Source organism: Sylvia atricapilla, chromosome 3 (genome assembly GCF_009819655.1).
Source record: "Sylvia atricapilla isolate bSylAtr1 chromosome 3, bSylAtr1.pri, whole genome shotgun sequence".
NCBI lineage: Eukaryota > Metazoa > Chordata > Aves > Passeriformes > Sylviidae > Sylvia > Sylvia atricapilla.
The window spans coordinates 86,692,993-86,714,895 of NC_089142.1; the positions used below are offsets into that span (position 1 = coordinate 86,692,993).

At 38.5% G+C, this 21,903-nt stretch overlaps 2 protein-coding genes across 4 annotated transcripts in view; one reads left to right on the forward strand and one right to left on the reverse strand.

Annotated features, from left to right (window-relative positions):
* CRIPT (CXXC repeat containing interactor of PDZ3 domain) lies at positions 1–8,164 on the reverse strand. Of its 2 annotated transcripts, none has more exons than XM_066316067.1 (5): positions 8,043–8,164; positions 7,180–7,245; positions 6,690–6,744; positions 5,906–6,009; positions 1–2,028 (listed from the first exon to the last, which is right to left on the reverse strand). In XM_066316067.1, the coding sequence occupies exons 1-5, from the start codon at positions 8,056–8,058 to the stop codon at positions 2,015–2,017; spliced, it is 255 nt and encodes an 84-aa protein (XP_066172164.1). In that variant the 5' UTR covers positions 8,059–8,164; the 3' UTR covers positions 1–2,014. The 2 variants fall into 2 exon arrangements, with proteins under 2 accessions (XP_066172164.1, XP_066172163.1); XM_066316066.1 differs by having other exon boundaries at positions 1,361–3,861.
* Positions 8,106–21,903, forward strand: part of PIGF (phosphatidylinositol glycan anchor biosynthesis class F) — a 20,217-nt gene continuing 6,419 nt past the window's right edge. The window contains exons 1-5 of one of the 2 annotated variants that reach the window (XM_066316061.1): positions 8,106–8,159; positions 8,331–8,577; positions 10,210–10,301; positions 11,117–11,233; positions 15,650–15,758. In XM_066316061.1, the coding sequence (XP_066172158.1) occupies positions 8,350–8,577; positions 10,210–10,301; positions 11,117–11,233; positions 15,650–15,758 (546 nt within the window). In that variant the 5' untranslated portion in view covers positions 8,106–8,159; positions 8,331–8,349. Of the gene's footprint in view, positions 8,160–8,193; positions 8,578–10,209; positions 10,302–11,116; positions 11,234–15,649; positions 15,759–21,903 lie in introns of those variants that run through there. The other variant, XM_066316062.1, reaches the window with a different exon arrangement.

A 21,903-nucleotide genomic window follows, 5' to 3' on the forward strand; every position in this document is an offset into this window, starting at 1 on the left:
TTACCATTTGAAACCTGTACCTATTTTATTTTGCAAAAAACAACAACAAAAAATTGGTGCAAATCTGGGCCATTTTCAAGAAAAACTGAATGCAGAGTGATCAGTGACATCCTTGTATAGAAGACAAAGTCTTTCTGGTTATTGTTCTGCTGATGAAGGAACAGAATGAACCAGAGGGAAAACAACACCACTACCACATTTCTTCAAGTAAACAAAACTGTCTCAAAGCTTTGGAACAGTATTGCAAAATGATCATTCTTGGATGGTCCTTTTTCCACATTCTGCAGCAGAAAGAGCAGGGTTAAACAAAACATGAGAAAGAATGGGAGAACACCATGATCCAACAAGGACCCTTCAGCAGTTCCTGTTTAATTTTCATCTGATTAGCTCCACCTTACAGTGACCTTACGTAGCTAATCTGTTTTCTGAATGCTCTGCACCAAAATGTTGCTTACACTTAGCTCAGTAACAGTTCTGGCCAATGAACACACAAAGAACAGCAAGGACAGTATAAGAATTCAGCAGTACTGAGGAAAATTCTAATACTACTAAATTTGGCAGCACAAATCTCTTATGTAACCTGTGATTTAGAGGACAGGCTGATCATCTCGGAATATTACTGTGATCTACTCAGTACATTAAACAAAACTGGCAATTTTCCATTACAAACTTTCTTTTGTTTTTCACTGCATAATATCTCAAGAAAGATATCTCATGCTTACAAAACATTTTTACCATCAACAATATGCTTTTATATGACAATTCAATTATACTGAGGGTGTATATAAGTTTAATAGCTACCCTTAAGTGCTTCTCTGCCAAGGCTGCCTTGAACTGTGGTAGATCTCAGGCTCAGGAGATGAATGGCTTGTGATCTAAATTTAAAGCAGTCACACTTCAAAATAATGCTTGGAGAATGAGCTTTTCTGAAAGTTGAGTGTTATATCAGCAAATTTTACAGATCTCTGGAACTGATACTCTCATGAAGCTGAGGAACTTCAACAGCTACAGATGAAAGATCCTGAGCATATAAAAACCACTAGAAAAACAGAAGTTTGTATCCACCATTTAAAAAACCCCACCAAATCAAAACCTGTCCTTTTACAATAAAAACAGATTCTAATATGCAAAAGCAGCTGTCCGGTAATAGAACACAAATATACAAAAGCTCAGTTGACAAAATAACTATGAACCAAGAATCACATTATTTAAATCCCTGTTGTTCTTCAGTCTTTAATTCCTCCTTCAAAAGGAGGTATTAACTCAGTGCCAATATTTATAGAGTGCAATAAACATTCAATTCATGCCAATTCATTCAAGAATTATGATGTCATGCTTTTGAAATACAGATACCGGCCAATTTTAGGAAGGGAAGTTTTATTCACAGAATAGCAAAAATCCATCAATCTTATAGCACACATCAATAAAGGGTAAAGAGTTCAGGGATTATTGGAGAACTTGCCACCTGAAATTGTCACACACGCTGCTGACAAGATTTGCTGTGAAACTTGAAGCCAATTACAGACATTTTTTTCTCACCCACATAAAGGATGTGTCATAAAGATCATACACTAATATGGGAATTCCTTGATGTGCTTGGAAGCAAGTGGCCAGCACCAAGCTATCACCAGCTAGCTAATCCATTTATTTCCATGCAGTTGTTACAGTAGGAGAAGCTTTTACAATAAAAAGCAGCAGCATTTCTCTCTTCTTTTGGGAGGCCCAGCTCACTTCACTATTCTGACCAAGCTTCTCAACAAGTATAAAATGGCAAAAATAATTTCCTCTTTAGCAACTGCAGGAAGCCAACACATTTGAACCAGAAACTTTGGTGATAAATGCTTAACAATGGATAGTTAAGGATGATAGGAAATGTCAAACAATCTCCTTTAGAGGGCTACTTGCAGCACAGCCACAGCATGGCAGGAAGTCAACAGCAAAGAGGATGACTGTATGCCCAGTGTTCTTCATTTTGCCCCGCAGAAAGAACAGCAATTTTGTCAGTTTCCATTAGTCATGCAGTTTCCTCTGTAATAATATGAGAACAAAAGGAAACCCAAAACAGAGTATCTGTTCATAGGCAAATTCCCATTGATAGTTTTTCTGTTACAGTTGAAAGACAGTTGCAGAAGCATGAAATTGCCAAGAGGAGGTTGCAGGGAGAAGTAAACACTAGGTCTAGTAAAAACTTCACCTTGAATTAAGAATGAATAATTCTTTGCCCTAAATTAAGAATGAATTAAAAATTAACCATGAATTAAGAATGAATAATCCTTTTTTTCTTAAAATACATGCATAGGGAGTAATTATTATGCACCATAACAGTAATTGCTTCAATATGTAGGAACTAAGCAAAGGACAAAAGAATTGCAGAGCCACAGTCAGCCTCTCCCGTTCAGAGACTCACTTCTTGTATCAAACCTGGTCTGAAAAGCAGACAGCCTGCTTTGATCTCTTAAATTTGACATGTATATGAGCAATTACATCATAGAACTCAAACCAAGTGTTAAAAAATGACAGACTAACTTAGAAAATTATGAGATTAAGATATTTAGAAATTGATGCTCATTGTTTTATTGCCTTGGGCCACCTGATACCATATGTAAAGTCTCCTTGGAGGCTAACAAGGGAATAACTGATCAGTCCTAATGCCTGTGCTGGTTTTGGATGGAGTTAGTTTTCTTCACTGTTAGTGGCCTGTTGGGGCTGTGTTCTGGACTTGTGCTGAACACAGAGCTGATAATACAGAGATGTGTTTGTTATTGCTGAGCAGAGTTTGCACAGAGCCAAGGAGTTTTCTGCCTTCTGTACTGCCACACTGGCAAGGGAGTTGGGGCTGTCTGGGAGGTTGGGAGGAGACACAGCCAGGACAGGTGACCCCAGCTGACCAAAGGGATAGTCCAGACCATCTGACACCACGCTCAGCCTATAAAGTGGGAGGAAGAAGGAGGAAGGGGGGAAATTCTGAGTGATGAGTTTGTCTTCCCAAGAAACTCTAACAGGTAATGGGGCCCTGCTCTCCTGAAGATGGCTGAACACCTGCCTGCCCATGGAAAATAATAAAATAATTCTTTGTTTTGTTTTCACTATTAAAATCTCTTTATCCCATAAGTTTTCAACCTTTTACCCTTCCAATTCTCTCCCCAGTTCTGATAGTGGCAGAGTGAGGGAGCAGCTCCATGGGGTTTGGTTGCTGGGGCTAAACCACAGCAATGCCAAAGAAAGAACTGGCAGGGCAACACACCAGATTTTCACTAGCTTAACAATTTGTGATTTAACCAACCATCCTGTAGGCAGAAACAAAACACAACAGGACAATTGCATTAAAATCTGAAGAGCAAGGTCATAATAGTTTGGGATGAGAATACTTATAAATACTTATAGGCATACAATTAAATGAAGATACTTTAATGAGGTGATGCAAGTTCATATTTTATACATCTACAAAACATTACCACAAGATAAGCAGAAGACTTGTGATAGGGAAAAAAAGGTATTCATCTCAAAGATCTGTGTTTTGAGGGTAACATAGTTTCAACCTATCCACTTGGATCTTCTCTTTCCCTTTGAACTGTATCAGTTCCTGAAAGCCATTACCTTTAAATACCAGTTAATATTAGTGCTAAAAGAACAAAAATCAAATATTATGTACATTTTAGGGAATCAGGCTGTCTTTACCTCTCATTCCAAGTAAATGCACTATCTTCCAGAAAGTAATATTCACAAATCATTTTAGAGAAAAGTTACTGTACAAAGACACAGAAGCTAAAAGTCATAAAAAGAGTAGACAGTACAATTAGACAGACGTTTGCTTGTAGTTCTTCGTATCCAAGACCTTCTTGCCACACATTGAGCAGATGCCTATAAGCACACAAAGTGTGTAAATTATTTAGAATCAATAAAATCTTTCATCAAAACCACAGTTGCTATGTTTTTGTAAGGATCTTTTTCAACAAATTGTTCAAATGAGCTCTTATTGGCATTCTATCTGTTCTCAGACATGTTCTCAACAGATACTACAAACTTAGAAGTAATATTGTAACTCCTAATACAAATTAATATACAGTCTATGTGTAATCCTTCCACTAAAGAAAACAGGCTCTAATTTGAGAGTATTATCATTTACAGTACTGCTGGAAGCCTCTGTAATTTGCTGGAATGCCTGAAGAGAGTCAGGAAAGGCTCACTTCTGAAAAAAAGGTAAAAATCATTTTAAGTTCTGTAGCCAAACAAGGCCTAGGATGGACAGAAAGGAGCAGGGCTAAGAAAATACAGTCACCAACAAACTGACTGTTAAATGGGGCATTAACAGGTGAGATGCTTCAGAGAACTGGGGAAATTTAGAATATGTTTTCATAGAATTAAGGGTGAATGCTCTATTTATAGAGCATGAGCGAAAAACAATGAACCAAGAATACTTGAGAGCTGAAGTGATGAACACTGATGTCCCAAAGGACTTCGTCCTGAACTCCAAGAGTGTCAAGTCAAAAGACCAGAGCACCAAAGTGTATACAAGTTTGGCAGAGGGGTGGGTTGTCTCAATCTTTCCCCCTCCTTTCAAAGTAGGACCACATCACAAGTTACAGACACATTCACCAGTAGATAAAAAATGTCAAGTGGCATCTACTTCTGCCTTCTCCAAATTGTGTGCTTTCCTACACTGACATCATGACTGGACATGCATCTAGCAGTCCATTAGGGAAGAGAACAGCAGGGAACATGCCACATGATTTACTCTGGAAGCCAAAATTCAGCCCACTAAATACTGACTTCAGGTCTAAACTGAGGATTAATTAACTTGAGATTGCCTCTCAATTTCAGAGATATGCAACAGCTGAAGCACTGAGCTGTGGGACTGCATTTGCTTCAAAAAGTATACCCCAATGACATCTGTGATGGTTAGAGCTAGAACTTAAAGCACTTAAAAAGTTCTCAATTTTATGAAGATAACAGGTTCAACCTGGAAGGATACACAGACAAATATCAAATCCTGAAGCCCAGGCAAACCAGACAAGAAAGAGTAGAAGGTTCTACCATCTGGGGTTCAGGCAGCCATCTGGGGAGGACCCAGCAGGCAACATTCCTACAGCAGGCTGCTAAACCACTGACTCAGTGACACAGCACATATTTATCCAACAGTTAATTTCATAAACAAAGCTTACTATTGGTTAGCTGTAGCTCTACATCTAAAAATCAGTTCACCTCATGTGCTGTAAGAACTCCTTGGCATTCAATCATGTAACTGACTTCATAATGCTTTTTTTTTCCATCCAGAAATTTTAGATTTAGTACTATAAAAAGGGGAGAGAAGCGACCAGAAAAGGGACTGCAACAAAAAAATTGAGCTTTACAAGATCCAGGTTTTTTTTTTAATTAAGGAAAATCTAACTTCTTAGATGACAGTTCTCTTATGCAATTGCCAAGATTAAGTTTAGAGTTATTTTTCCAAATGTTCTGCTTCAGATACCAGAAACATTCTAAAAGAAGCAGAATTACAGAATGACAAAGGTTTAAAAGAATCTCCTTCAGTCTCTAATCCTGCCTCACTCAAAACAGCCAACTTGGCTCAGGGCTGTTCAAGTCATGCCCTGAATACCTCCTGTAAAGATTCCACAACCTCTGATGGTACCTGTTGCTAGAATATTTGACCATTCCCAGACTGAAAAATTGCCTTCCTTGTATGTAATTAGAATTTTCTACATTCTAACCTGTGTACACTATTCCTTATTCTATTACTGTATAACTTAGAATCTGACTCCACGTTCCCTGTGCCTGCCTACCAGTAGCTGAAGATGGCAATTAAATCTCATGTTTAGCATTCTCTTCATAAATACAAATTCAAGTGTTGTACCTGCTCTCTTGTTCCAAGCCAAACTGGGGTATTTTGGCACTCAATGAAACTCACCTTTTTTATAGGCACATCCTTGACAATAGTGGGACCCTGGCTGATGGACAGAACTCTTACAAATCCGACATATTGCAAATTTGTTCTTTCCATAAGGATCAAACCTGGGAAAAAGAAAAAGTATTTTATCTATACACCTTGAAATGAAGTATTTTTTCTGCCTCATCCTAAAAAGTCTAAGCCAGAGGGTGCAGTCAGAAACTCCAGCAAAAACTGTAATTCAGAAAAGGAACATACAAGAATTATTTCTAATAGGCTACACAAAGTACACAGAAAAGCTCCCACTTTCCCTAATACAAGACATTTCTTCCATCACAGACAATAACTTCATGAAACCAGAACTAAAAATGTTTATTTTTGTTAAGATACTACATGACTTTGAACTTAAACACCTTTCCAGCAGCATCTTGCCCCCTTACAAACACAAAGTCCCACAGACATGAAGGAAATGCTCAAGAGATTATCCTGGCAATATCAGCACAGAAAATAAGTATTCTCAGCTTCTCTCCTACAAAAAAAAAGCATCAAATCCTAGCAATTCTAGTGAGAAGTGCAGTAAAATCCCTGCCCACACTATACAACTGAGCTGAAAGCACCCATGAAATATGTATGGACATATTTTTACTGACTAATCAAATACCATAATCCTGCATTCTTAATTTATTAAGTGTATTTTGGACAAGTATTTGGAGAAGTTTGGAGTAGTTACCCAGGTATGCAGGAGACAGGCTTCACTTAGTTTGGTAACTGCTGTTCTTAGCCAAAATCAGTGCTAAGTACTAACCTTGCCTTCTTTGAGGTCAATGCCTTGTTTTCATTTAATTTGCGACCACCGCTTTCTACAAAAAAAAACCAAAAAAAACCAAAAAACAATAACGAAATAAATTTCCCCATTCCAAGCACACTTAAAAAAAACTTCATTTACAACTTTTACACATATGCATATAAAGTCACAAAGAGTCACAAAATATTCAGCACAGCTTTAGGGGACAGTGTAAGAGAACACTTGATACTCTGTTTAAATACCCCTGTATTGTCCTCCCATCTAAGAAGGAAAAAAAATCAGAAAACAAAACCAGACAAACTCAATACTGGAGAGTCCTGGACAAATAAATTCCCAGTGCATTAAATCAGCATGGGAGGGAAAGTACTTGATTTAATATTTAACCTGATTAGTAACATAAAGTTCTGGTCTTAAGATGGTAACATAGCTCAGGTGCCCAACTGGCTTTACAATACCTCAAAACCAAGCTGCTAAACCTTGCCGAGATTACCTGTAGTGTTTCTTGCACCATCTTTCCATGTATCAGGAGTGATCACCGTTCCAAGCTTCTTCTCACCTACATAAGGACACATTACAAAGGAAAAAATCTCAGAAGCACAGAGTCATTTAGGTTGGAAAAGCCCTCTGAGTTCATCGAGTCCAACCTGTGACTGGTGTAACTGGACCATGGCACCGAGTGCCACATCCAGTGTTTCCTTAAACGCCTCCAGAGATGGTGACTTCACCACCCCCCTGCGCAGCCCATTCCAATGTCTAATCTCCATGATTAGGAAGAAATTCTTCTGAATGTCCAACTTAGAAGTCCCGTGGCCCAGTTGTCCTCTCGTCCTGTTGCTTGTTGCCCCGGAGAAGAGGCCGATCCCCAGCTGGCTACACCCTCCTTTTGGGGAGCTGAAGGGAGGGATAAGGCGGCATCCCTGAGCCCTCTCCTCTCCAGACTAAACAACCCCAACACCCTCGGCCGCTCCTCACCAGACCTTGTGCTCCAGACCCTTCACCAGCTCTGCTGCCCTTCTACGGACCCACTTCACCACCTCAACGTCTTCTTTATTATGAGGGGCCCAGAACTGAACGGAGCACTCGAGATGCGGCCTCGCCAGTGCCAAGTACACGGGGACAATCCCTTCCCCGGTCCTGCTGCACACGCTATTGCTGATACAGGATAGAATAATTTAAACTCCGAGCATTAACACCCTCCACAGGCGGAGAATGACAGCTGACACAGGGCCTCGCCGGGAACCGCCACCCGCCCTGAGCAGCCCGGGACCCGCGGCTGCTGCTCCGCTCAGGGCAGCCCGAGATCCCCGCGGGCCGGGCAGGGTCGGGCAGGGCCCCCCGTACGGCCGTACTCACACTTGTCGCACACCATGGCGGCCCCTCGCAGCCGCCGCCGCTTCCGGCGCCGCCCCGGAAGTGCCGCCGGCCGGGCCCCGCCCCCTTCCGCTGCCGGGCGGCGCCGCGCGCTCCGCGGTAAGGGGCGCCCGCGGCCCGCGGGGTCTGCCTTTATTGGCACAAACTCTGCTCCCTGCCCCAGAATCCTCACGGTCCCCCCCCCGGCCTGGGCCCGGAGCTCAGGGAGGATGCTGCCCTGCGGCGCTGCTGCGCTGTGTCGGTGACGGGGCGCGACTCGGTGTCTTGCAGGTGCCGCTGGCCGGACACCATGAGGGAGACGGAGATCCGGAGGCTGCTGGCTGCCAACCTGCTCTGCGCTCTGTCCATCGTCCTGGCCGCCGTGGTCCCGGCTTTCTTCCTGGACGGCTTCAGCATCCTGGGAACGCACCTCACGTGGCTCTGTGTTTGCTCTGTTTGTGTTGCTACCCTTAATATAATCTTGCACTTAGTTCTTAAGCCAAATCAGTCTCCTAAGAGACGTTCCTTTGCTCACAAGGTAAGATATTTTTTTTGTTCTTAAGTTGCTACCAGACAGTACAGAGGGGAAGCAAATTCTCTGAAATAATCAAATGAGAAAGAAGACAATTTTTTATGGTGAATTCTCATTTTCCATTAGGGAGTTGCGTGTAGCGCTTTTGAAACAAAATTTTCAGTATTTCTATGATGTTAAACTTTCTTTACCTGTAAATAACCTGTTCAGGTGAGTGATCCTATGCTTTCCTGTTTCTTATCAATGCAGTGTTTTTAGTCTTGCATGGTGGCAAAAGCTGGCAAAATTAAATGGCACAGAACTCATTTTGTGGCCCAGGCCTGGCTCATCTTCTGGATGAGTGGATATACCAAGAAGAAATGTCATCACACGTTTCTCGTGTATAGTTGTAACTTTGTAATAACTTTAAAAGGAAAAAAAAATTCGGAATCTGACATATGAAAGAGATACTATGCCACAGTTGAACATTTTTAAAAAATCATATGGGAAAGTATTAAAATGGCTGCTTTTCCTTGTATCATGAAATTTGCATACAGAAGAATCTAAAGTTGGGAGAAACTTTTTGTACTTACATTTTGCAAGGGGGAGCGTTAAAGGTGTGAATCCCAATGAAATGCTTTTGAGCAGAGTGATTTTGGAACAGCACACCACTCGCCCAGCAGTGGGGGAATACCCCAGAGTTTTGAAGTCAGGTGGGTGGATAGTCTTGTGCTCCTGACTTGCTGAGCCACGCAAGATGTAGTGCTCTGAGGTGGTTCTTTAACATTTAATTAATTGTCCCCGCGAGCATATCTTTGTATGCAAAGTTTCTGTCCCAAGTGTTGCTGACTGAGGAGGATGTGAAATGCACAAAACCATGATGGAAAGCAAGTGTTTTAACTATCCGTGATTTAAAAATGAAGCACACTTCATGTTCTAGGTGAGATTCCATCCCAGGAAATAAATATAGAAAGGAATAAATATAGAAAAATAAGGGTTCAAGGAAAGTTATGGATTTTGCATGGGTGACCTGATCAGAACAGACCTAACCAGAACTGTTTATCAAGTGTTTTTGCTTCTGCATGATATAGTGAGTACCCAGAAACTATTGTTTAAGTTAATAGAAAATTATGTGTTTTGCTGACTTATAGAAAGCTATAGATATTTCTCAGATATACTCAGAATTTAAAATGCCAAGTTCAAAGTGTAGTTTTTTAGTTAACATAATTTTGATTCTCTATGTAGCTGACTTTTTTATATTGTATGTTTTCTTGCTTTTATTTTTTTTTTATTATTATTTTTTGTGAGAGTTACATTTTAATGAATGGCTATGACAGACAGATGTAAGACAGAAATATAAAAATATCCAATAAAATTACTTCTGGTTATCTTGTAATTTCTAGTTATATTTTTTGTATGTTTGCCCTGTTTAATGGGATGCATGAAAAAAATTGTAGGTGGAGTGTGAATTTTAAATTAATTAGTTGAAGTATTAATAGATGGAAAACTTTAGAAATATGCCATGCTATTATATTGTGCTGCAGCTCAAGTTAAAGAAGTAATTAGAGTACAATGCTGTTGATAAGATATAGACTGTGTGTGTGTTACTTATGTTCTGTTTTGAAGCATTATTCTGATATTTCATTGCTCTTTTTTTAGATATCCAGATTTCTAAAATGCTGTATATACTTTTTCATGTCTTGCATACTATTTCATGCGATTATTGTTCTTTATGGAGCACCTCTCATAGAGTAAGTCAGAAGACCCTCTCCTTCTCTAAACATTCTAAGGGGCAGCTCTCCTTGCAGATGTTGGTATAAGTACTTGTGTGTTTTCTGGTAGACTGGAAGTTAAGGGATAAGTTCCTAGCTGGGGGAAGAAGGGTGGCTGTTGTAGCTTTCTCTTGGTTTGGGTTTGGTTTTTGTTTGTTTCTTTTCTTGTTCAGTTATTTGTGTTTTGGTAACAACTTATTTTACTTTAATTTTTATGTTAAACATATGGGCACAAACATTTTTTGAAGCTTAATTTAGTAAATTTCCCTGTAAGATTCTAAACCACGCATCTTGCATATCTTTAATCCTTTTGATATTAGTGTTCTAACTTCTTTCTTTAAACTTGCATAGAAGTGTGGAGCAGCCTGGGTTTTGAGAGCTACACTAAGTTGCTGACTAACAATAGTATCACATAGTTTGGTTTCCTGGTTGCTGTCACAACATCAAACTGGAAAAACAAAATGGAATAATGAAGTAAATATCCAAGCATACTTCAATGTAGAACTAATGATCTATGTAAGGTACACCTGTGTTTTTTTAAAAATGTTACAGGTATCAGGCATTTTAAAAAGTTGCTGCATCTCACTCTCGAGATAACAGCAGAACTCTTTCCAGCTTCCTTTATTATTCTATAGAGTAAGAAGAGAATATTTTATTCTTCTGTATGAGGTTTAAGAAAGCACACATGCTTTCACAAGTTGAGTTAGAGAGGCTTTTTTCTTCCTAAATCTTGGAACTTTTAGAACATTAGCAACCACCTCACTTAATTTTTAATATTCTTTTCCTTTTTGTAGGTTAGTGACTGAGACATTTTTGTTTGCAGTTCTTCTGTCTACATTTACTACTTTACAGTGCTTGTGTTTGCTGGGACCAAACATACAGGCATGGATACGGGTATTTAGTAAAAATGGGTAAGTTCTAATCTAAAGTTTCTGGCATTTCTCTGAATAGAAATGGGCAGAATTGATGTAAACAATATATAATGGATTTTTTTGTAAAGAAAAGAAAACTTCCTGAATGATGGGTAGAGTATTTCTTTTTATTTGATTACAGACATACAAAAGCTTTTCTGACAAAGAAAGAGTTGAAGACACTGATTGAGAAAAATGGCTTTTTATTTTTGGTGTTCAGATGCTAAATCTCACATGTGTTTGAAGGAAGTAAAGATTCTAGCACATGTTCTACTGGAGTAAAAACATTATGCAATCCTACGTGTCAAATAAAGGGGAGAATCTTGCACATGATCCAGTATTCCCTTTGTAAATACAACTTTTAAAGTAGGAATAAGAAGCCAAAACAAGCACTGTTTTCAACTTGAATATAATGTTGAAAATTATACATGACTTACTGTATTCTTAAATATGTAGTCTTAACCCATGTTCTTTTTTCCACTTTCAAAGAAAGCTGTTTTCAGCATCAGATTTTTTAAGCATTAATTTTTTCAAGAGTATGTTTAAAGTAAAACAAGCCTTCTAACCACGTTTTTCACCTCCAGTGACAGCCATGGCATTAGCATGTATCAAGGATAATCTGTTTTTCAGAAGATTACAATTTCTTCTGCTTTTTTGTATTCCATAAATAATAGCAGGACACAAAAGACCAGGACACAAACATAAAGAGGCTTCACATATGCTTGAGATTTAATAAGATTTTAGTATTCATTCCCTTTTCATAGTTCGTGAGTCTTATCTCAAAAGCAAGTGAAAAATTGTATTATGCTACTGACCTGGAATTATATGGAACTATTTTTGGTTTGTACTCCTGTAGGGAAGGACAAAGGTAGACTTTAATACTAGCTTCAGGTATTGAACTTTGGTTTATCTCAGTTCTCAACTTACTGAAAAATATCTTGAGACTTTATTCAAGTTGTTTACACTTGGGTTTTTTCAGTGGAAGAGTTAAATATACTCTAGTAAAAGCAATGAGTTGTTTAGCCAAAATAAAATCGCTGCTGATTCATTTGGTCATCTTTGGAGGTTTTGCAACTGGAAATAACAGCTGAATTGAAGTAACACATTTGATAATATCAGTGTGTCTTTGTGGCAGGTAGATTTTGAATGCGTGTTGATTTCTTTCTTTCTTAGTCTAGACCTTAATGCAATTTCAGCACAGTCATTGCATAGGAAACAGCTGTCTTATTTTGACAATTTTGCTGTGAGAACTTTTTAGTACTTCTTACTAGTGAGCCATGTGATATTATCTGAGTAAAATGTTTTTTTAATGGTGTTGTTTGTACTTTGAGTGAATGTAGAGTACAAAGAAATATTGTAGCAAGCTTATCATTTCAAAATAATCCTGTGTTTTTTTCATTTGACCTCATGAAATTGGAACATCTTAGGTCTGAGATGAGTGTAGACATGATATATTAAAAGGTTGTCTCTAACTTAACTGTGTGGAATGAGGTGGCACTGGTTAAATGTCAGAAAAGGATGGTCAGGTAAAATCAAAAGAGCTGCTTTCTTTGAAAGCAGAGTTTAGGGAATTGAATTGCACTGGAACAGTAAGCTTGAAAGTCTAATTAAACGTATAGCTTAGTATGAAAATAAATGTGTTTTAAAAGTACCTGAGTGCAATTTAGACTTAAGTAACCTTAAGCCTATGTGCACATAGAACGTGTGAGAAAAGTCTGTGTATTCTACATCCCAAACCCTTCCAATCTTAGTTGGCTCTAAATAGGGCCGTGTTCACTAATTCTGCATTTGAAAAGGGGTGGGCCCACACCAGCATCTCTGGGCTCCTTATTCTGACCTCTGCAGTTGTGACTGATGGCAGTGTCGTGACACTGATCATATACTGTCCTGTGCTGCTGTGAGCAGTTAGAGGGAGGGAAGTAAAAGCTACAGAAAGGGTTTTCAGCATTATTGGCAGTGTGTGGCTGTTATTTAAATACTGTTTCAGTAACTTAGCTGAAATTGCCTCCTGCATAAAAGTCTTTAAGAAACCAGTTTTCAATTGACTTTTTTTTTCTTTCTCTCCTTTTGGAGACTGTTTATTTCAAATCACTGCTCTGAGAAATTATGTTGAAATGTCTGGTATAATAGCAATTATAAGGTGTTACCAGGGTAGAACAGAGATTTTTATTTGGATTTTGCCAAAAATAGTAAAAACCGTGACATTGAGTCTCCTTCCTGGTTTTGTTATGCCTATTTTATCACTTTGTTTGTGAACTGCTTACTCTTACAGACTTGAAATGTCACTTGTAAGTGTAGGCATCATCACACACAGGGCTGCTTAGTATTTAGTCCTGCTGCAGCCAAGAATTCCAAATCTTGTCTATGAAGGAGCTGTCTCAGTAGACTATTTTATGTCAGCTAACCTCTTAATTCAAACATCATTTAAGGCTGAACTGAGTATGTTGTATTATTTAAAAGGGTTAAATAATTACTTTAGGCTTCTAAAGACCTTTCTGCCAATTGTGTTCATTTATTATCTTAAACATTGCTAGTTCTGTCTGCAGGATCATCTTAGTTTAAAATGGAAGAAACCTGGAAAATGCAAAGTTTATAAACATTGCTGCAGTTGTTATGCTCATGCAAATGAGGCGTTTATGTGGTGGTTTAAAGAATACCTTCAAAAATTCCAATAGGTGTCAGTCATTTCATGAAGAAAAGTGAGTAGTGGGAGCATTTCTCCTTCAGGAGAATGCTGGAGGACAAGTCAGGTTGTCTTTGGGTAGCCAGTCCATGCTGCAGAGGGGTTCAATTAGCAGCTGAAATAGTTGCCAAGCTGCCAATGGCTGTTTCTCACTTGGGCACCGTGCCTTGCTAATTCTGTTGTTTTGCATTTGGACTCAGTCTGATATCTCCATATGGTAGAGCAGTTTCTGGTGAATCTGCCACACACACAAGATGTCTTGTGAAGTATAACTGTGCCTCAGTCAGTCCTTGGTGTGTTCTGTTGTCTCTTTTGCTGCTTTAAGGGTGTAGTGTCTCTTAAGTCTCTTCCTTGTTCTGCCTAACAGCTCTCTGCTCAGTTATTCAGCTTCTGAAAATAATTCACAACAATTTTCTGTCTGCAGATCCTAAACAGTTTTACAGTTACATCAGGACTTTCCTCTTCAAGAAACGGAGTCTCAAATTGGTAGAATTGTGAACTGGTGTATTTTAAGTTAAAGGGATCGTGTTATTGTAGAAGAAACAGTTCTGCTTAAAATGTCAACCTTGCACTGTCAGTACTGTCGTCTGCAAGGCCTTTTTTTCTGCAAACATTGAAAAATGTTTGCTTTAATCTTATGAGCTGTTTGGTCAATAGCAAGTGCAGCAGTGTGTACTCAGAAGTAAAGAAATTTTATTCTCTTCAGCACCAAGTGTTCATGTCATGCAACCTAAACAGCACGTGCAAAGTTCAGAGTTTACTGTGCATCTAGTCTTTGAGCCATAAAAATGCTTAATTTTTTTCCTCTGTTAGCTGAACCTAGGAGTATGTTTATAATCTGAGATGTAGCAAACTTAAAACTCAGATCTCCGACTGTACTGATTTGGAGCAGTGATTCTAGCCTGGGTCTCCTGTCTTGAAACTGTGCCCTACTGTGTTCTGAACTTCTGTTGCTCTTTTCTTGATTGGTACCAAGTAGCCAAATGTTCGTGGCCTGGGCAAAGCAGGGCAGTCAGTTGGTACATTGATGATAGTAAGTGCTCGTCTGTTAAACAGAAAGCAGAAGGCTGTAAACTGAGAACTGAAGTAATTTAATGTCTCTTGCAATGTGTGCCATGACTGGTAGTATAAGAGGTCTTTAGTGAGCAAAAAAATTTCTCCTGCAGCCAGTGTACTTGAACTTGGATGCATGGCTACCAAAGGGCGCCAACGTGCAGTTACATTTACTTGCAATGTTCCTTTTCAGGCGATGGAAACTTGTTTTGAAACATTCTCATAGTGGACTTCTATTTTAAATATCAAATTGTTGTAGTCATCAAATATGTCTACATCACAGAGGCCATTGTGACTGTGCTTGTACCATCCCACAGTACCCTTTCATGTCTGCCTCTCCCTGCAGTGCACACAATTACGAAGATAGATTTATTTGCTCTGTCTAGCAGTGTTTCAAGCTCAATAGGAGAATTTCCAGGTAACATAAATTAGCTTTTGCAGTATACATCTCAAGAAAAAAAAATCCTGAAAGTGTGGTATAAAAAGACTGTAATTACAGCTAAAATATGCCGCTTAGATTTTACTCTAGTTTGTATGTTTTAGGAGAAACCTGCATGCTATTTATTAAATATGTTAATTTTTATATGTTTGTAGTCTCAAAACTTCTGGGAGAAATCTGATTTAACTCTCTGCCATGGTAACTTCTGCTGTTGTTGAAAACTTCTAACAACTTTTTACAGAGCTATGTCCATCTGGGAAAGCAGTCTACAGATAACTTCTGTGTGCAGTATACTTGGAGCTTGGTTTGGAGCATTTCCTATTCCTCTTGACTGGGATCGGCCTTGGCAGGTTAGTATGTACACCCTTACCTTAAATGTGCAAAATACTGATTTTCTGGAGATGAATGCTACACAAAATTGCTCTGAAGCTGTTCAGGTGTATTACACTTGGTACAAGCTGTTCCTACAGGGTTATGCCAGACTTTTAAAAACTCATTGGAAACATCTGTGCTTAGGGTGTAAGGAAGTAAAATACGTTCTTTTTACGTCCAGTTTAAATAGATTCTTTGTTACATACTTGGGAGTACCTGTTGCATGCAAATTTTAGAGTGGAATAGAGCTCTAAGGATTTGGATAAGAAGAAGCTAGACAAGCTGGAGCAGAAATGTGAAATGATGAAGATTGCTTTGAGTTCGAGTCTAGTAGCTTTTATTGTTCACAAGTAGGGAAAGAAAGATGCTTTCCTGGTGTTTTAGCTCCTTTCTGTCTTCCATAAAAGCACTTAACAGAAGGTATTTTAAATGGATTTAGATTGGTATGTGGAAATAGTGTAGCCAAAGCACCCTACTAAACACTTCTGGTTTCAAAAGAAGGCAAACATTAGCTTTTTAGTTGAACAAGAAAAAATGTGAAGCTGACATTGCAGATTTTGTCTTCATGAATTCAAATGTTTATGCTGCTTTTACTATGTTTTGGCATGGAGAAATGATTCAATTGAATGTAACTGAAGTCTGCAATTGCCATAAAATGATGGCACTAGTAACAGCTTTTTCCTGCATGTGCTCAGTGGATGTTTTCTTCTGTCTGGTTACCAAACTCACACACTCTTAGCTGAGTAGTGTCTACCAGGCCTGTTCTTAAGCAGATGGTTTCAGAAGTTCCTTCCAGAAATCAGTGTAACAGGCAGCACACTTTCCTCTGTGATATTGTAGAGATGCTGTGGCTTACAGCTGCACTTATAATTTGTCTTCTGTAAGTAGCTCACAGCTGCTTTTATGCCATTAGTCTTTCATTGCAGCAGTGTAATTAGACATTATAATTTGTATTTAAAAAATAATAGAGGGGTAGGTTAATATTTTAAGCAAAAAAAATTTCTTCCCTGAAAACACTTGGTTTTATTCTTGCAAGATGTTTCACCATCAGCCTGCCATAGGTATGTGTTTGCAACTAATTAATTGTTGACGGACATGAATGTAACCCAAAAATCAAGAGATTCATTGAAATGCAATCTCCTATTTTCCTGTCTTCTTTCCAAGTCTTACTCACCTGTTCCAATGAGAGGCAAGCATTTTTTCCTTGCTCAGATGGGATTTTAAAGTAGCATGTCTCATCTGGCAGGTTTTGTTTTATTTCCAAAATCTCAGACTTTGCTAATATGCTGTGTATAAAGCCTTGACCTTTTATGCCCCAATGATATGAGGAGAACTTAGGTCAGGGGGCTCTGATTAACAAAAAGAAGACACTAACAGCTGAAGACAGATACTTGAGGTAGAGTTCATTTTTAGTTTTTTGTCAATTCCAATCCCGTAGCAGGAGACACAAGTTTGATAATGCTCTGAAAACTTTTTCTGTTTGAAAACTCTTCCAAGTTAATAAAAAACAAACATGACTGAAAATTTAGCTCTATAATCTACACTTAAACATTGAAATGATACTATCTTACTCCTCAGAACAGCAAAGCATCTGCAGAAACTTCAGATACCCAAACTTGTCACTGGCTGTTTCTGGATGTGAATGTTCTCCAATTGCTCTCTGCAATTTCCCTTTTCCTTCACCATCTCCACCCTCATTTCTTACATACTCCTGATACTAAAGTTAGTCAGGGAGAGTTTATGACTCTAAGTTCTACATCAAAGCAATTTTCTTTTGCCTAGATCTAAAGCAGTTGCTGCTGTGTTCTTTCCCTTCCCCTCATTTTTTCCCATCCTCACTTCTCCATCTTACACCTTGTAGAGTTTTAAATAGTGGGGTGGGGGAAGAAATTTTTTGTTTTATTTTGAGTCTGACCTGCCTGATTATTAATGATGTGGGCAGTTCAGGAGCAGCCACAGAAAGGTTTGCCTATCAGTCCTGCAGGCTGCCATTCCAGCAGTCTTCGAACACTGCAGTTTTAAATGCTAATTTTTTAAGATCTGCTGTATTAGGGGAGATGAAAGAAGTTCTTGTTAAAATGTAGTGTATAGTTTGTACAAATCCAGGTGTTTCAGCAAAGCAACACAGTGAAGTACCAAAATTGTAACAGATCTTCAAGGCAGAACTCAACCTCTTTAAAACAGCTTGTCAAGGATCCTGCTCACAGCTCTCAACAGCTTTCAATCACCTATTAATAATATAACATTTTTTTGAATGTGATCTCTTAAATATTGGTCACCAAACCACAGAAGTGGTGGCAGTGTCCTGGCCAGGCATTTTCAGTATTTGCCCAGGGAACACTGCTTCCCAGCTTGCCCAGCTCAGCCAGGCTGAGATATATTGTGAAGCAGGTTCTGGGGAAACACAGCTTCATGCAACAGCTGATATCTTTTGTCTTTCCATTCCTACTAAGCAGTATGGATTCAGCAACGAAGGTATTGCATGTAGTAGCTGCATGGCTGTCTGAGAAATCTTCAGAACCAAAACACATTTCTGTTCTTCACCAGTTCACTGGGCCCTGGCACAAAGCCCCTTTTCCACAAGAGTATTCCTTTTGCTACCTGGTGTCCAGTGATTACAGAAATTCATAGTAAATTCTTTCACTGTAACAATAAGAGGAGAGGTGCTTTCTGTGTTGTCTTCAGCCTCAGACAGGGGAAAGAAGAATGATCCTTAAAGAAAAGTCTGCTGTTGTTGCTGATCTGTTTAGTTTGGAAAGAAGATATTTAGTGCTGATTGTCCCTGAGTGACCTAACCACTGACCTACTGAACATAAAAATACCTGCACATAATACAGCTGCAGGATTAATAGTAATATTTTTTAATCTCCCCCAAATATGAGGACTGCTAGTGTTTTGCATAGAACTTAAGTTTGCATAGGACTGCTTAGCACTCCAGCCTGGTATGCTTAAAGGAATACCTACAGGCTAAGTCCCAATCAAGGTCTGAAAGAAATCATGTACATCTTAATGAAGACTTAAAAGTAATCAGAACCCAGTCAAAACCAAATTACTTCTAGACATCTGCATGAGTAAAGAATTAAGCTGTCCTGCTTCTGACATCATCTGTTCCTCATGTTAGCCTAAAAACATAGAGCTTGAGGATTACAATTTTGGATTTACCCTTTTCTTATCCAAAAACAGCTTAGTCTTAGAACTCAAGGCAAGCTTTTGAGATAAAAAGTGGTTTTATTAGTGATTGTTTTCCTTTTTGTATTTTAGCCTTAGTGCTGTAAACATATATATTTTTTAATCTGTATTGGAAGTGGTTCTGCTTTAAAGCAGAAAATGTGGTTAAAATCCTACTACTTGGGGAAGACGGAAGTGATATTATTATTTTAGAGAGCAATGTTAAGGCCTTTAAGCCTGTTTACTGCAAAATCTGTTTCTGTGTTTGTATTGATTATAGTTAGTATTTGTGGTGTAACAACATGCAATGGAGACACAGCTGCATTGCTTCCTGTAACTTCAGACAGTGCATTATTGGCAGACTGTCACAGACCAGGTGAAATTGGTACTACAAGAACTGGATGGATCAGCAATATTTGAGAAATATCACCTGATAAAGCAGACCAAAGGGTTGTTGCTGCTGCCCTTGGGGCTCTGTTGGTAGCCCTGGAATGTCCAGAGTTGTCAAAACCACAGAATATCCACCTGGTACAGAAATGTGCTGTGAATTTGGGATGAAAAATGCTATTGCTATTGATTTAGCTTTGTTAGAATATAATATGGGACAAGGTTCGCAAAAGTTACTGTGTCTTGAATTGGCATATTTTTCCACTTAATCGGGATTTAGCACTTAATCAAATCTGGTGTCTACACTGTAGACAGTTTAAGAGTGTCTACAGTCAACTTTTAAATTGACAAATCATTCAGAAAGGGGGTAATGTAAAGCTGCTTCTGTGAAGTCTGGTTTGTTCATAGAAATGGCTTCAAATGAAAATGGTCTGTAGTCACTCACCTAAAGCAAACGAGGTTGGAGAGAGTACTGAGAATGCTCCAATCCCAGTTGAGTATTAAATAAAGCTGTCTGCACTGTTCTGTACTTGTCTGAACTGCCACACTCATACATGGGACAGTTCTGCTGTCACTTTGCTGCTTTCTGTCCTTCAAAGTAAAAGAAACATTGGTTTCATTTTTTGCTAATCTGTTCCCCTGCCCCTGACAGTCTGTTTTGGGTCTAGCATATTTTACTGCAAACCTAATAGAACTGCAAAATTACCTGGTAGTCATTGCTTTACATTGTGGTTGAGATGTATCAGTAGAAGCTGAGAAGTCTTTTTGTACTATTACCTGGATCTTACCTGGTCAGAAATCAGATGTCAGAATCCTGTGTATCTTTCACTAGAATTTGTTTTTACTTCAAAGTACTTCAGGGTTCTGTGGAGTAAACCTGATGGTGACTTTCATAATGAGAGTTCCAACTCATGTGCTAATGACTAAAGCCCAAATGCTGCTTCATCCTGACTTACTTACAAACTAAAGGAAACATATTGCTTCATTATACATATGTCTTGTGACATGCAACAAAGCTGAGATAAATACAGATGTATCAGAAAATCTTCACTTTATTTTCCATGTTTATGTTTGAAAAATATTGTATACAGGAGATACTCAGATTAATGTGCCTCTCTACCCTTAAAAATAATAATGTTAATTGCATTTTTAAGCATACAACAATTCTATGCTAAGTAAATATTACTTAACAGGAACAGAATATTGTTTCAGAAATAAACTAACATTAGTTATCTGAATAATGTTTGAGAATGGAAATGAAAAATATATAAAGCATTTCTGTTAGAAGTATAAAATATATTGCTGAAAGTCCGTTTGTGTCCTATGAGTCTTTTTTTTTTTTTCATTATTCTGTTGTTGTTCTTAAAGCAACTTTTAAGCATGCTGCGTATATTAATCCTCTGCTAGCTTTAACAAAAATTTTGTAACTATGCAAAACAGTTGCTCAAGGAGGCCTAGTCTATTGTTATTCCTGGTTGTGGGTCTGTAGAATTCAGCCTATCTCAGAAGAAGGTAAAGATAATTGCCTTACAGGAGTGCAGGTTAGGTGCTACAGTACTTAGATTCCTGTATTAAAAACAAAAAACCCAAAAAACCCAAACCAACAAACTTTCCAGGACTCATTCTGCCAGGCATGTTTCAGTTAGACTGGCAGACTTATTTTGCCAGTGTTTTGAGATTATCTTATTATTCAGCAATTTTTAAAACAGTTTGCAACACTTGTGATTATTTGAATAAGGCTGTTCTAGGCAATTTATAGAGTTGCACATCCATCTCCTGTTGCCTCTAGGCCTCTGAAGCACAATGGGTGTGTAAGGGTTACAGTTAGCTAGGACAGTTATACAAAGAAATAGAAAATTACTTCCTTTGTTACAGTTGCTTAGTTTTTCCAGATTGCCTATTTCAAGTGGATGGTGTATTTTTAATAACAACATGTGATCAGGATCCTGGCTTCACTTCTCACTGACAAGTGGAACCTTAAAACACATGGAAACAGAAGGGAATGATGTAGGTGGTACACATCCTTTCTCTACTCAGGCTGAGGAAATTAGTTGCAGAACAACATGGTCTTGTTAAAGACCAGAACTTTATCAGCTGACTTTATATGTTGTTGAACTGTTATTCCAGACATAGCATTTACCAGTGACAACATTTGGATTTGGCTCACTGGGGAGTTCCTGGGTTTATTGCATGTTTTGATAACAGACTTTTAAATCATGTCTCTGAATTTGTTGTGTGCATGTCCTCCCATACATCTGGGCATTTTTTGCAGCATAATTTTGATCCGTAGTACCTGGTACTAGTGGTAAAAAGTGACTTCAACACAATATTCTGTGTACAGTGGTTATCATTAGGAAGAAGTAAAATTGCTATGCGCCTGCTTCATAGTGGATACTGCAAAAATAATAGGTAGTGCTGATATAGCTCACCTGAGTTGACTGACTGCCATGTAATTTAGCCAATATAACTATAAATATTGGCCTTAGATACCTCTCAGACATTTGTAGCCTGAAAAATAATCTGGACAATTTTGGGTACAGTTCTTGGTGCTTACTCAAGTAAGCTGAA

What these genes read in the sequence shown, in the direction of transcription:
- CRIPT (XM_066316066.1), bottom strand. An exon ending in TGGTGCAAGAAACACTACAG is followed by an intron (nt 6,745 to 7,179) that starts GTAATCTCGGCA and finishes TTTTTTTTGTAG; the next exon opens with AAAGCGGTGGTCGCAAATTA. An exon ending in AGGATGTGCCTATAAAAAAG is followed by an intron (nt 3,862 to 5,905) that starts GTGAGTTTCATT and finishes GTGTGCTTATAG; the next exon opens with GCATCTGCTCAATGTGTGGC.